The following is a 16297-nucleotide window of genomic DNA, read 5'->3' as shown; positions in this document are numbered from 1 at the left end:
ACGGTATATTTTCATATACACTATATACAAATAAAATAGAAGATCTTTTTTAAAAAAAAAAAAATAGAAGATTATGGGCTGACTTTTTCATTATTTCAAATATACCCTTAATCAACTTTTCATATAATAATGATTTTTTTTTTATGAGATAAAATAATGATTGTTGTTGATTCTTTAAAAAAAATAATGATTGTTGTTTTTTTTTTTACAAGAAATAATGATTGTTGTTGATGTCATCAAAAATATAAGAATTTATATTATATTTTTTGTTATTTTGTTGGTATCATTGAAATAGATAAATATGACTATTTTGGTTTGTTATAATCCGAAAGTAACGAACATTTATATTTATGTTTTTAATCAAACTCAAAATTTCATAAAAAAATATCGTTCACAATTTTTTTTGAACATTAGGACAATAAAAAGAATGGAAAGACGATACGTGAATGCCTTTATTTCACTAGTTATATATAGTATAGACAATAGATAACACCAACACTGTTATTATTGATAATTACAATGGAGGATGTTAAAAGTAATTCATCAGCACAAATGATTTACATTATGCCCTCCATGAGCACAACATTGCATGACTAGAGAGTCACTAATGGTTCCAATAATTCATCACTCCCAAAGAAATATCTTACAACAAATGGTTATAAATATATCCTCTGGAGACTTCTTTTGTCGCGCCTTGCAATCAAGAGAATGTGCATTCCAATTAAGAGGCTATGCCAACTTGTACCAAATTGAAATCAAATAAGAGAGTTTCGCACGATCCTGCAAATCACATGAAAACATGCTAATCTCGGAAATTAATTCTGCTTATGTTCCTGAAAGATTTAACACTGAATTATTACTTCAGTTGTTGATGAATGCGAATTTTCCACCTGAGTTCGAAGAAGATTCCGAGTTCGAAAGTGAAATAGAGAAGAAATTACGTAATTTGTGGATGATTAGGGTGCCAATTGAATTAGGAAGTTAGTTATTAACAACTATGCTTTACACTTTTAATTTGACTACGAAAGCAAATTTTGTTTGCTTTTAGTGAGACTTAGGTTGCCTTTGAAGACTCATGGACAATTCACCAAAACCAATCAAAAGTTCCATATGTACTCCATTAGAATAATAACATTATTTTATTTTGCAGAAATTTAGCAAGTATTTTATTATTTGCATATTCACCCCATCTTAAATTAATGATTTTTTTTACAATTTAAGCCATCACAATAATTAAATTTCACCTCTAATCAAATCACTCTCCAAACCTCTTCTTTTTTTTTTTTATATTTTTTTTTATCAAATAGCTTGGCAAAAATCATTAAAAATTAAAATTATCATCCCTAGGAATTGAACTTGGGTGCTCCCACTTATTTAAAATGTACTCTAGAACCACTTGATCAATATATTTTTTATGAAATAATTTGGAATTCAAAATTATGTTATTAGTGAGCAAATTATTTTATTTTTATTTGTAGTGCTTTTATAACCTAGCTTTAGTAAAAAAAAAAAAATCATTTTATATGTGTATAATTATGAAGTAGTAAATTTTTCTTAAGAAAAATGAATTCATTTAATTAATTTTTTATATTTTAAATATCATTCTTTTTTATAGATTCGATGAACTACAACATCGTTTCATTTGTGATCAACCGAATTATGATTTATTTTAGGTACTATCTTTCATTTTGATCAGATAAATTGTTCAAATGTATTAATTTTTGTTTTTGCAGTGTCTTATAAGTTATAACCTAGCTTTAGTAAAAAAAAAAAAAAAATCATTTTATATGTGTATATTTATGAAATAGTAAATCTTTCTTAAAAAAAATGAATTCATTCAATTGATTTTTTATATTTTAAATATCATTCTTTTATATAAATTCATACTTTTATATAGATTCGACGACTGATGGGATAAAACCGCAAGTGCACGGTTATATCGAAGTAGTAATGAGAAGAGTATCGTTCCGATAGGGAGTAGTTTAATTCAATTAACTTTATTGATGATTAGAAGAGAATCAAGATGCAAAGTTGGGGTTTTTCAAACGGTTGAAATATAATAAAAGAGAGCTTTTGGGATTGTTGGTCTGTCACAGACGACAAATCATTCACAAACCAAACCATTAAACCTAAAACCTTATGTTAGACCTAGTTTCTAAAGACGAGTTTATCTTAAGCCTATCACATCTACAATCGGTCTCATTGAGTGTGTTCCTCTAGTAACCACGCCTATTTTCATGGTTGATCACTATTAGAATCCTTGAATGTTCGAAACTCTATATGTCTCAAGGTTCACTAGACTATTTTCATATTTCGCAATCCTTGTCTAAATTCACTTGATCGTATCAAAACTCCACTTTCGTTTTATGAATTGATATTTGGGATAATGGACTAACGATTATCAAACCCTCCACTTTCGCTTCCACAGTTTGATAATATTTAATCCATGTTAAAACGGTGAATTTAGAAGAGAAACTAGGGTTACATGAGATTAAGGTTTAAAGCTTGGCTTGATTAGGATTATGTCATTTAGACTTATCCAACAATCCCAAGACAAGGAGAAGTCTACTCACTCATGTTCATCGTTAGACACGGAGAAGAAGAAGAGAAAGCATAAAAGTAAATAACAAGAAAGTAAATGAAAAGAAAAGAACTTTTATTAGAAAGACAATTGTCCCTTATTGGATTCTAAGAAAAGATTAATATTTGTGATGGCTAGCTACTCTATCTATAGCATACATTCGACTTAAAATCTAAGCAATTATATCACTAGAATGTTCCACAAGAAACTGCGGGCTAAAATAGAATAGCTTAAAATCTAAGCAAAAGCAGCAAAAGTGGTTCTGGGAGGTGGCACGGCCGTGCCAAGCCTAGCACGGGTCGTGCCAAGCTTCTGACTTGGGGGAGACGTATTTTTGTATCGAATCAGCTCCAAACCTATTTCTTTTGCTGCAAGACTCAATCCATCCAATATTCGTTCCTAAAATATAATAAAATGCAATTTGTAGTAAACTATCCTAAAAAGGAAATAATATTAAAATAAAATAAACTTAAATCTAATTAAAACGAAACTAAATATTATACTAAAACAGATAATTAATGACTCATCAATGACCTACAACAATAGTTCGAAAGTGAAACAGATAATTAGGTACTATCTTTCATTTGGATCAGATAAATTGGTTAAAGTTATTATTATTTTTTTGCGGTGTTTTAGAAGTTATAACCTAGCTTTAGTAAAAAAAATAAATCATTTTATATGTATATATTTATGAAATAGTAAATCTTTCTTAAAAAAAATATGAATCATTCATTTGATTTTTTATATTTTAAATATCTTTCTTTTATATAAATTCATACTTTTATATAGATTCGATGAACTACAACAATGTTTTATTTGTGATCAACCAAATTATGATTTATTTTAGGTACTATCTTTGTGGTGCCTTAGTGGTGGGCTCATTATAATCGGATCATGTAGTGTTTAGGAGCATGCATCTTACACATAATTGCATTGAGTCTGTTTTATATTGGTGATTTGATAACTGATTAGACTCTTTATTGTAAAGGAAATTAGTGCTTTTACCTTAAAGTATATGACTTAGAATGTATTTTTCTTATTTCTTTTTGATTGAGAAGTTTTGATATTATCTATTTTATGACATTGTTTCTAGTGCTTTGAGTATGAATCAATTTGGATAAGGATTTTTTTTTTTTTTAAGGCAAGAGTCCAATGACAATAAAAAAGGAATAGAAGAAACTCCAACAAAGTTGAAATGTCTTATAGATTCCCGTTTATGTCAGGTACTCATATATATTATTAAAAAAAGAAAAAATAAATACAAAGAAAAACTGGGGGACATAAACCTAACCCAGTCAATTCACACAGAGTGCATGCAAACCCAATCGGGTGATACAAAGAAATAAAAATAACACTGGCGAATGTCTAGCGTGCGGTGTATGGACCAACCATTAACACGAGATAGATCCAAAAACCAACAACTCCTTGCGACAGCAACAAGCATAGCGTCTCTTTCGAGCTAAAAAATCCAACATCAAAGACCGATGAGGATTTTGAAACCTCCCCCAAGTTATATAGTGCTAAACTCCGTCAAGGTGAGAAATCCGACCGCCAATACAAATACAGAACCTCACTCCTACAACCTGTGATGCTGCAACAGAAAGCTTCACAGCCATTTCTGGCCAAATCCAATAGAAAGCAGCTCAAATCCAATTGAAGGCCAGATCGAGGGATGGTCAATCAACAAGTTTGGGCACCGCCAACACGGTAACACCTGCACCCACCATTCGCAACAACAACAGACAACAGGTAAATGACCATTTCTAGCCTAGAAGACCTGTTACGAATCACATCCATGACTTAGAGGAGCATAATGACTCTTACAAGTCCCAGACAATTCAGTATCCATTACATACCGAATCGAACACAAGAAATCGACTTTTTTAGAATGGTAGTGAGCCCGGCGCCAAGACGATCACGAATGTACAAACCAACTACTCACTATGACAAAGGACAGCAAGTTAAATGTCATTTCTGACTCAGCAATCCGAGATCACCACGCGGAGGCAACCTATGCTCAATGTAACGCCCACGTTTTGATTTATTAATTATTAAATTGAGTTTAGACGAGTTATATTATGTTTATATAATATATGTGATGATTTGTGATGATATGTGATGATTTACGATGATTTATGTGATGTGACGATTTTTATGAGAAAATGAGACTTATTTTGTTGTTTAATAAAATAAGATTTGAAAATAAAATAAAATATTTAGTTAGGGGCTGTTTTGAGATTTTAGAGAGTTTTGGGGGAGAAAGAGAGATAAGATAAGATAAGTGGAGGAGTTGTAAAAAGGGAAGACCTGGGTTTTAGAAATACTTTACACGTACGATTGTTTTTGAGGGAAAGGGAGAAAAAGCCAAGAGAAGAGGGAGAAGACCTAGGGCTGCGATTTTCTTCAAACAAGGTAAGGGTGAGACTAACTCTACAATTTTATTACTCATGTAATCCATCTGGTTGTATTTAGCAAGAAATATGATTGAATTGGAGAAGTCGAGAATTAGGTCAAATTGAGTGAATTCATGATTAAACGGTGAAAAGTTGTTAGATTAATGTCGAAACTATTCCTAGACCTTAGATAATGTGTAGGATGAATTCTGGAATCAATGTTAGGCTTAAAACCATGAGAAAAGATGAATTTTCGTAAAAACTGCATTTCTGCCTGAGCCTACATTCATCGCTGGCCCTCGCGAACGATGATCCTCGCCTCGCGAGGGATGAAGTTCATCGCTCGCCACGCGAACCAAATTCCCTCGCCTCGCGAGTTGCACGTCGCAGCTCGCCACAACGAACGACTGAACACGCCATAGCGAGCATGACCAGAGTGCATGCAAGATTTTGTAGTTTTGACTTTTGAGTTGAACCTTAGATGTTTTTGAGTGCCTGAAGATGTATATTAAAGATTAAATGATAACTTAGAACGAGATTGAACCTAGTTTAACCTAGAACAACTTTTGTTGGGAATCTGGCTTGTACTCGCCATGGCGAGCAGATGCTCTCGTCTTGCGAGCACTTCCAGAACTGAGTGAAAGTGAGAATATTGCGATCTGTGTCGCATAATTCGATTAGAGATGGACCCTTGGGTAGTAATGAGACCTATATAAGGAGTTAACTGCAATCTGTGAAGCTGTTATGAGATGTTAGTGTTGATTATGATGTGATATGATGTTTAAATACATTACTTGAATTATGAATGAAAGATTGAGATGATGCTTGCTTTTAATTGATATTCGTTGTATAATGTCACACTATTGTTGTAACTTGTCTATGCTGCTATTGTTAATTAACCAAGTTGCATGAGTCAGTATAAGATGATCAAAGAGATGTTGAACCTCCAAATTATTGGATAAATAAGAGATGATGATTGTGATGTATAAGTGATCGAGTCCATGCATTAGCATACATTTGTTGGGGGCTCATGCCCTGGAGCTTTGTACTCAACGCGATGGAGCTTTAGCTCAAATAGAGATGGGGGCTCATGCCCTGGAAGTATATTAATACTCAAATAGCGATGGGGGCTCATGCCCTGAATTGGTACCACATGCATATAAGAGGTCTAAGTTGCATAGTCGCATAGTCGAGTCAATGATGAAAGATGTTAAGATGATATGAGATTTATGATGCTTTAATGAAGTGATTACATGATACATTATTATCTATGATGCCATGATGTTTAAGATGCTTAAGTTGAAGATTTATGTTGTTAATTACGATTGTTGAATTATATTGATTAATATTATTGTTTTGTGAAATCTCACCTCTTCTGCTTGGAAATGTTGCTCTTCGTATGAGTAACTTACAGGTGATCGAGCTTAGAGCGTTGTGTTGCTGTCGTGAGTGACGTATTCCTCACAGATTCGATTAGGTTGCTCTGATACGTAACGGGATGGGTTTTATGATTGCATGCTTCCTTTCCTTTACGTATTTGACTATGATATTTATGATTTAAGTTGTTTAAACTGAATTTATTGAGATGTTATGATGAGGCCTGCGTGCCAAACTTATTTATGATTGATGAAACAATTCCGCTGCGATGATTGAAGTATTTTGTTGAAAGTTAAATTGTTATTTAACTATTTACGATTATGTGAAATGTGATATCCCGTTTGTGATGTTTACTCTAATATTTGTTAAGAAATTTTATATTGGGAAAACGAGGTGTTACACTCAACCAACGACCACAACTGATCAGGAGGCGTCGGTGGTTTTAATAGATCCATGGGTTAAATCATCGACGATTGCAAAAGCGTCGAAGACTGTAAACCAGTCTGAAACTACCGTTGCCGACGAAAAGCCACTGTATCCAGCCTTGCCTCACCTTCGGGGTGTAGAGGTGATGCGACAGTGAGGCGCGCGCACCACGCACACCATGGCTACATGAAAACAGAGAGATTAGGATGTTAAAGGAGGAGAAAGAGTTTTTGTTGGTAGTGGTAGGTGGTTCTGTTGGATGTGGGAAGAGGGAAAAACGTTAAAAAAAAAAAACAATCAAAAGGTGAGGTAGAGTGCGACGGCGCTCTTTGTAATATCCGAATAATGAAATTGACCCTTACATTAATATAATGTTGTAGGTATCAAAGATGATGTATGAAGTTTGATGTGTGAGAAAGCGTACGCGGGGACAAAAATTGGGTTTTTTGATTTAATTGCAACTTCATAAGAGATTTTTGAAGGATATTTAATTTAAGAATTTTAATTAAATTATGTTAAGAATTTTGTATTCGTTTGCTAAGAATTTATTATTGATGATAAAAAAAATATATCGTTTTTAGAAAAATGATAATGAATGAGGCGTAATGTCTTGGACCAGAATTCAGGGCATTACAAAAGCAACATGTGGCATAAAAACATTACTTTATATGTATATACTATACCATATACTATTGATTTTACCGTTCATTTAAAATATTTTATTTACTATTTTATCTTTTAATAATATTATATTAAATTTGAATTAGAAAAATGAAATCTCATTAAAATAGGAAATATACCACTACAACAGGAACAATACTATATATGAAAGGAATAGAGACTTTGGGCTGAATTTTTTATAATTCTAATTATACCCTTAAATAGATTTTCCTGTATTAATGTTACATTCTTGGTGGTATTAAAAAAAGATAAGAATTTGTATTATATTTGTTAAACTGCTGTGTTGTTGTGGTAAAAGATAAACATGGTTTTTTAGGGTTTGTTACAATTTTAATTTCACAAATATTTGTACTTATAATTTTAATCAAAATCAAAATTTCATATAAAATACCGTTCATAATTTACACATGTCACTTGCCCGTTTTTTCGCTAGTTATATATAGTATCTATACTATATATAAGGAAAATTATCTCTTTCAGCACTTTTGGGCAGGATTTTTCTTTTCGAAAATACCTTTAATTTTTAATACAAACAACACATGTAACAAATAAATAAGAATAAATTTAAATATTAAAACAAATGTAACAAACACGATATGTATGTCTGGTTTTTTTCCTTTATCATTTAAAAAGTGTAACAAACTATATGAGTATATTTAATACTTGCTTTTTTATTATCCCAATTATACCATTAAAACAAAATCCATAATCATCAATCAACAACAAGAAGATCCAACATTTTAAAAAATAAATAGATAAATTTAAAGGAATTTTTTTAAGATTCTTATGTTGTTACATAATATTTGGACAAGATTCTAATTCTCATTAATCTTTTCTCCCACGTCAAGAATATCTCTTTGCTTCTTCTGATTCATATTCATTCATTCCTTATTATTCCAATTTCTAACCCAATTCATCTTCCTATAGATTTGCATCGTTTTTGCTGAACCAAGAAGGACTATTAAGCAGAAGAATTCCATAATCATAGATGTAATCACAATATTCTCAATGACAATGCTTAAAAAAAATTGATTTTTTTTTCCCAATCTATCTCTCTCAATCCCGATCTACTCTCTCTTCCCTTAAACCCTTTTTTCCTAACCCATTCCTTACCTCTCATGCTCTCTCTTCTCCATCGGATACCATTTCCCCTTCTATCATCTTCATTGCATTCTCCTCCTTCTCTTTCATTTTTGGCTTCTCAATAAAAAATCAATCCCAGCTTCAATTTTTTATTGTCGAATTCGAATTCGGATTTGGGGTGCGTGGGTTCGATCGAGAGAGAGAGGGATTGAGATGATGGATATATAAACAACAGTGTTGATGGTGGTTTTGAAAAAGAGGTTTTGACGGTGGTTATCTGGATTTTTTTTATGAAGGTGATGAATGAGGGGAAGGAAGAAGATGAAGTATGGAATATAATGCTAGATGTTGTTGGTTTACAGTAAGATACACTGGACATGCATGATCTAACAGTCATTCTTTATTAAAAAAGATCAAACGGTTTATATTAAAAAAATAATAGGATCTATAGTGGACCAGTGGGTTCACCATAGATATTTGAGGTTAAAGTTAATTTATTTGGCAAATTGTGGGAAAAGTGGAGGACTAAAACGTGAGTTTTATTAATTGTGAGACCAAAATAAAACCAAAGAATTAAATAAGCTTTTTTTTTTTTTTTTTTACTAAAGCTAAGTTATAACTTATAAGACATTGCAAAAAAAAAAATTAATACCTTTAAACAATGTATCTGATCCAAATGAAAGATATTATCTAAAATAAATCATAATTTGGTTGATAACAAATGAAACATTTTTGTAGTTCATCGAATCTATATAAAAGTATGAATTTATATAAAAGAAAGATATTTAAAATATAAAAAATCAAATGAATGATTCATATTTTTTTTTTAAGAAAGATTTACTATTTCATAAATATACACATAAAATAATTTTTTTTTTACTAAAGCTAGGTTATAACTTATAAGACTCTGCAAAAAAAAAAAAATCAATACCTTTAAACAATTTATCTGATCCAAATGAAAGATAGTACCTAAAATAAGTCAAAATTCGATTGATCACAAATGAAACAATGTTGTAGTTCATCGAATCTATATAAAAGTATGAATTTATATAAAAGAATGATATTTACAATATAAAAAATCAATTGAATGAATTTATTATTATTTTTTAAGAAAGATTTACTATTTCATAACACATATAAAATGATTATTATTATTTTTACTAAAGCTAGGTTATAAGTCACTGCAAAAAAAAAAAAAAAAAAAAAAAATTGCTCACTAATAACATATTTTTGCATTCCAATTTAATGCATAAAAAATGTATTGGTCTCTTGGTTTGGGAAAACATTTCAAATAAGTGGGTGCATTCAAGTTCGATTCCCACGAGTGATAATTGATAAAAAAAAAAAAAAAAAAAGAGGTTTGGAGAGTGATTGGATTAGAGGAGAAATTTAATTATTGTGATGGTTTAAATTGTAAAAAATCATTAATTTAAGATGGGGTGAATATGCAAATAATAAAATACATGCTAAATTTTTGCAAAATAAAATAATAATTGTTATTATTCTAATGGAGTACACATGAAATTTTTTGATTGATTTGAGTAAATTGTCCATGAATTTTCAAAGGTAATTTAGAAAAAACCTTTTTTTATTTGATTACGTTGTAATTTGATAATTTTTATGATATTAGAACTGTCATGTTTAACCGTAGTGAATGTTTAACTATTTGTATAAAAACTGATTGTAATTTGTGCATCACATATTCGATTCTTTTTCTATCGGCTATCTTTATGGTGTAATTTGGACCATGTACCCTATCCTATATAGTGAGATAGGACTAAATTAATAGGAAGTTGTCTCGACCACTACTTTGTAATTGAGAAACTCCTTTCTTGGAAATTTGTATGTTGAATTCACTTTTTCCTAAAACAAATATTCAAATGTGATGTTGGACACGCATGGTTCAGTTGACCTGTACCTTGCCTGGTTTTATGCACGCGTTTATTTATTTAAGGAATTCACGCCTTAATTATTGTTGGTCAAGCTGCATGCTTTTAGTACAGAATCAGATCGTTTGTGATTTCCTAAGGGAGTGCTATCTACTTAGGAAAGTTTGGAGCTGATCAGGATGTTCCAAATAATCTGCCTACATATTAGGACTTTCCTTATCTGGTTCTGATTGTTCTGAAACGATCACCGTTTTGTTCCGAAGCCCATTAAGTTGTTCTGATCCGTATTGCTTCAGTATTTAAACAAGACTGCAAGACCTAATTCATTATTCAAGCCGTCATTTGAAATATAGATCATTTAAGGTTTTGAGTCTGTTCTTTGTGAGCCTTTCGTGTATCATTTTGATGCATGCTTAGGACTGTGTTTGAGTTGTATTTTGTTCACTTCTCTGAAGCTGTGAAGCAAAAAGTTAGGTAGTTTGTGTACTACACCAAAGCTATGAAGCACGGTTGTAGATTGTTTGTTTTGAAGGTAACTTCAACTTTGATTGTGTCTGTAAACTGAGAATCACAGGGGCTGTGATTATTTGTAGGGAGTGAGATGTGATCTCAGATCTAGGAGTTCCTAGGTTGAAGTCAATACGGGTAGCCCTCAAAGTAGGTGATGTTGCACCGACTAGGTTAGCAAACTCACTGTGCCATTTACTTTCTTGTCAGTTATCTTGCTTTATTTTGTTTATGTCTGGTAGATTAATGTTCTAAACATTTCATACGACATCGGTTATCTGTGACTGGTGTTGGAACATTGCATAGAACATCTTAAGTCTAACGTGCGAGAATTTCATCCTTTAAACTTATCAAATGTCTTAAATCTTGATGTATATATACTGAGAATTTGATTATAAAAATAAAATAAAATAGGAAACAACACCTTAGTGGTTAAGACCTTGATGCATACTTTACTTACATTGAGGAAATGTGATTTAAGGAAGGCTAGGTAAGTGTGCTACAAAAATCATGATTATTTTAAATTTTTATACAAAATAGTGTTAAGAGAAATATTTTTTTTTCTTGCTTTTCTTTTGCAATAGAGAAATGAAAAGGGAGAAAGAATACAAAAAGAATTCTTCCTTAAAATCACTTGACTGTAACAAGTTTCATAGAACATAAGCTACAAAATAACTTTTTTTGCATTAACATATCTTTTAAGCTAAGTACTTTTCAACCTTCTCCACTTCCTCTGTGCTCCCAATGTACAGTGGAACACGTTGATGAATCTGTCCCAAAAAAAAAAGGAAAAATTGAATAAGAGTATCCATCATAACATTTATCATAAACTACTAAATATTTTATCATGGTTTAGTAGAAGATATGCAGCCACAATTTTTGGTCTTCTGCGACTGTTAAAGTCGCATTTGACTGCAATTCCTTGCAACTTTAAGGATCACAGCACGACCTTGGCTTATGACAAAAGTGATCCTAATCGTGATTTAAAACCGTGGCTTTTAGTAACATGTAAAAGACTTGTTTGAATTTACTTATTTGAGTTTATCTACTGACATAAGTACTTAAAAGACTGTTTGGAAGAGCTTATGATTAGCTTATGTCATGTCCATAAGCTCATTTCAGTTTATTTCCCTAAACTCTCCAAAATTACTTACGAAACTAGCTTATTGTTTATATAAAAACAATTCGACTTATTTTATCTTTTGTAACAAAAATAGATCATACATAAGCAGTTGTATGATGATTTCCTAAACTATAAGCGCTTAATTAAGTAGTTTATCTAAACAAGGTCAAAGTCATTCGACACTTACTTCGGTGGGTTGAATGTCAAGTACTCTCTGATGACCATCTGAACCTTTTCCACCAGCCTGTTCTACAATGAAACTCATTGGAGCACACTCATATAAAAGCCTAAGCTTTCCATTCTTACTTTTCTTGTCCCTAGGGTAACCATAAATGCCACCATATAGCAGTGTCCTATGGAAATCACCTACCAAACTACCAATATACCTTGCTGAATAAGGTTTGCCATTAGCACCCGGTTCCTTGAGATCATCGATGTATTTCTTCAAGTTGTCATCCCATAACTTGTAATTTCCTTCATTGAAAGAATAAATTTTCCCTGATTTTGGTATTTGGAGATTTTCTTGAGTCAAAACAAATTCCCCATACATTGGATCTAATGTGAATACGAAAACTCCTTTGCCGATTGTTAGAACGAAGATTACTGAGCTAGAATACATGCAGTAACCGGCTGCTAGAAGGTTGCTTCCTGGTTGGCACACATTCACAATGCATCGTTGTTCTTCTGTGCCAAGCTGCAATTTACATATGTATTTGTGTTAAACAATGTTTTAAAAATTGGCCTGGAAATCAAATTGGTGAGACTTTCCGATCATGGTTCAATCGGTTCAACCATAGTTGAACCGGAAGTTTAAAAGATATTTAGAAAGTGAAAAGCAAATACAAAATGTAAAAACGGGTTGAACCGATTGTGGTTCAACCTCTGTTTAACCAGATTAAGGTATCATTGGGAATTTGGGATCAAACCAACCGATGAACTTGCAGGTTCTCGGCTCAACTAGTTGAACCAGCCTTCTCGGTCTGGTATTAAAATGGAATCCATCAAAAATCTATTTCCACATGTGCTTCTTCATATTCCTATTTTATTATTTCCTTTTTGATGATCAAAAGGTTATGAGTATGACATTTCTCATTCCATGGCCCTATGGTTATATGCTAGCTATAAGTTTCAAATAAGGGCTAATGACTATTTTTAAGAAATGAATGTATAATGTTTTACTTTTAACACTGTTTGATCCTACTAATTGCACCAATCCTAATTAGGTTTCTAAGTTGCTTGTTACTGCATCTTTTAACGTTATGTAGTGATTCAACTGAATACCTGAAAAATGACAAGTTCATTTATCACTAGTGTATTTCACTTGAATCATTCACACTTATATCAGTCACATTTTTCTTAACAAGTTAATTTATCGATCAAATGCAAACGAGCCTACGTCATCAGGCCAACTCTAAATTACCGAGTTCGATTCCTAATCATAAATGAAAAAATTAAATTTCGAAGCATTCACTTACTGTGGGGTCATCGGACTCATTGCCTACGTCAGCAAGACACTCATCATTGGGGCTGTAAATCCCAAAAATAGAACCAGTTGAAACTGCAGCATCAATATTCGATGAACCATCAAGTGGATCAAAGACCACAATGTAGTTTCCTGAATAACTCTCTTCTACTGCCACTGGCACATCCTCTTCCTCTGATGCTATAATCCCTGTCCTCCCACTTGACCTCAAACAATTTGAGAATACCTGAACAAAAAAATAGAAAACAATACATTGTCTATTAACATTAGTAGCTACCTAAGTAAAACTTTAAGTTTAAGTACATACATACTTGATCATAAATGTGACCAAGAGTAAACCCTTCTAATACACTCCTTTAGCATATTATCCGCAGTCGTGATTTGGATTGCAACATAATTTTTTTTTGACGTCTTGATATTCAAAGTGACTCTAATTGAGGCAACACTAGCCGCGTTTTTTTTTTAAGAAGCTAAATTAGCCCACTTAAATTGACACCGGAGAGAATCGACCTTGAGGAGGACACACTCCCAGGTCACAAAGCCAATACCAGTAGGCTAACCCAAGTGGGTTTAACATTAGCCGCATTTAATTGCGATTCTCTGCAATATCAATTATTTCAACCCCGGCCATGAAACTTTTTAGGTTTCAATCCTCCGGTTTCTAAGAGAAAGAGGTCTTGGTAATCCAGAGTTCGACCCTAGTTCAAAACTAATTAAATAACATGTAATTATACATACCTCATTTGAGACAACATCAAGTTTTTTCTGATCCTCCCCTTGAATATTTACAGCACCTTGAACACCAGTAAGGTTAGAAATATTAGCTCTTTGAACCAAAGAAGCAATCTGTTTACATGCCAACGAAATACTATTCAAAACAATAGTAAGTTCAGCATCAATAACCCCTGTTTGTTCTTGCTTCAACAACCAACTAGTCAATGTTATAAGCTCATAACTACTTCTTTTCTTTGTCTCAGCAGCTACTTCACCAACAGCCATGCATCTCACTCCTCCAGAGCCACTCACATGCTTTCTTCTTGAACTTGATAACACTGATTTCGTGTCGAAAACACAAAGTTGGAAGGGACATAGACGTGAGGGAGAACAAGGTTTTGAGAATATTAATTGTGATGATGCTGTTGCTGCTGCCATTGCAACCATTTTTGTTGAAATTTGCACTAGTGTGTTTCTAGTGGTGAATGAGTTGCATGGATGGATTGTGTTGTAAGGTACTGAAGGAAAAGAGATTGTAAGGTTCGTAATGGTTTGTGATACTATTGGTCCCACTTATCTTCTTCATATCATTTTGCTTTTGTGATTGTGGATTCCAATGGTTCTGTTTTGCCACGGTGGATTTTTTGTCTGTTTTTTCTTGAATGAAAAGGTAGTCTTAACAATTTTAAAACTAATTTATGCCTTTTTAAGTATTATTGTGTAGGTCCTTAAAAAAAAAAAGGTATTATTGTGTAGGTCTAATGAAACTATGGAGTATTTTATTTTCTTGATGATAAGAGGAAATGAAAATCCGTAAAAAAAAAAAGAGGAAATGAAAATGGATTATTATTGTTACTTTCATTTCCTTGTTAAATAAAATATTAATTTTATATTTACTAATAATTATAATTTACTGGTTTAATCCTTAGTTTTTTTTACTAGTTTAACAAAAATCACATGAGCTCTCTCTCTTGTCCTTCTATTGTGAGCCGTCATCAAAATCTTAGTTTTTTTTCTTCTGAATCCATCAAAGAGTGGTGATTTAAGGTCAATTTTTGACCCAAAATCACCCGTCTAACACATTTTTCTCTTTCCTTTTATTGTCGTTTAGTGCGACGTTGTGTTTGTTCGTCGTCTTTGTGTGGCATTGTTTGTATTTCTTGTTTTGCTCATGTATTTGATCGATTCAGATTGTCAGATCAACTTAGATCTAGTGCAGATTCAATCAATAACGTTGGTGTCTTCACGAAGCGACTACCGAAAAACGATATCCATAACCACTCATCATCACTACGCATCTCAACGTAACACCCCTCTATATTAGTCCCTCAACTATATACCAGAGACTAAATTAGTCTTCCAAATAAAAATGTTAAGGACTGATTTGAGTATTGTTTTTTTTGTTAAAGACTACATTAAATTTTGAGACAAAATTGTGTCTCTACTCTTATTATTTTGAGTATACAATTAAAGATGACTCTCTAATAAAAAAAGATATTGTTTAAAACATAAATATGCTTTTAAACACCGAAAAGTTTATAAATTTATCCCTTTGTTTTTTAGAGAAACTTAGCTGAGTTTATAGAAATGATATTTGTACAATTATTTTGTGACAACTCTCTCTTTCATACTCACATCAGTCCTTAACATTTTTATTTGGAAGACTACTCCAGAGTTTAACCCTTTAGAATCTTATAGAATGATTCTTCGACACAGCTTTTGTCATCTCCTTCGTCAATGCTTGTAATATTCTGAAGTTGTTCACAGTAAATGGTCATCAAAGGAATGTTGAAATATTATTCAAGTTGATTGGCTCTCTCCTCGTACAATTTAATTAAGTGCAATATTGACGGCATATCTCATGGTTCTCTGGGGTCCTGCAACTTGTGGTAGTATTTTCAAGGTAGCATTGCTAGCTACTATTGTGGGTTGCTTTATTGTAAACCTTAGATATTTCAAAGATAGTATGTCGGCTATTTATGCTATTGAAATATCTCATCAAATTAAGTGGTATAACCATTAGTTAGAATGTGGCTTGTT

The 16297-nt window shown here is 32.2% G+C and overlaps 1 protein-coding gene across 1 annotated transcript; it reads right to left on the bottom strand.

Moving 5' to 3' along the window:
• Positions 1–11479: 11479 nt before the first annotated feature.
• LOC25498664 (fructose-1,6-bisphosphatase, chloroplastic) lies at positions 11480–14813 on the bottom strand. Its single transcript, XM_013593597.2, has 4 exons — positions 14282–14813; positions 13536–13769; positions 12248–12754; positions 11480–11707 (listed from the first exon to the last, which is right to left on the bottom strand). The coding sequence occupies exons 1-4, from the start codon at positions 14702–14704 to the stop codon at positions 11636–11638; spliced, it is 1236 nt and encodes a 411-aa protein (XP_013449051.1). The 5' UTR covers positions 14705–14813; the 3' UTR covers positions 11480–11635.
• Between the last annotated feature and the right edge of the window lie 1484 nt (positions 14814–16297).

The sequence above is a fragment of the Medicago truncatula genome, chromosome 7, assembly GCF_003473485.1.
Source record: "Medicago truncatula cultivar Jemalong A17 chromosome 7, MtrunA17r5.0-ANR, whole genome shotgun sequence".
Classification (NCBI taxonomy): domain Eukaryota; kingdom Viridiplantae; phylum Streptophyta; class Magnoliopsida; order Fabales; family Fabaceae; genus Medicago; species Medicago truncatula.
Note: the sequence above shows the minus strand (reverse complement) of the source record. Positions and strands in the feature narration are given on the sequence as shown.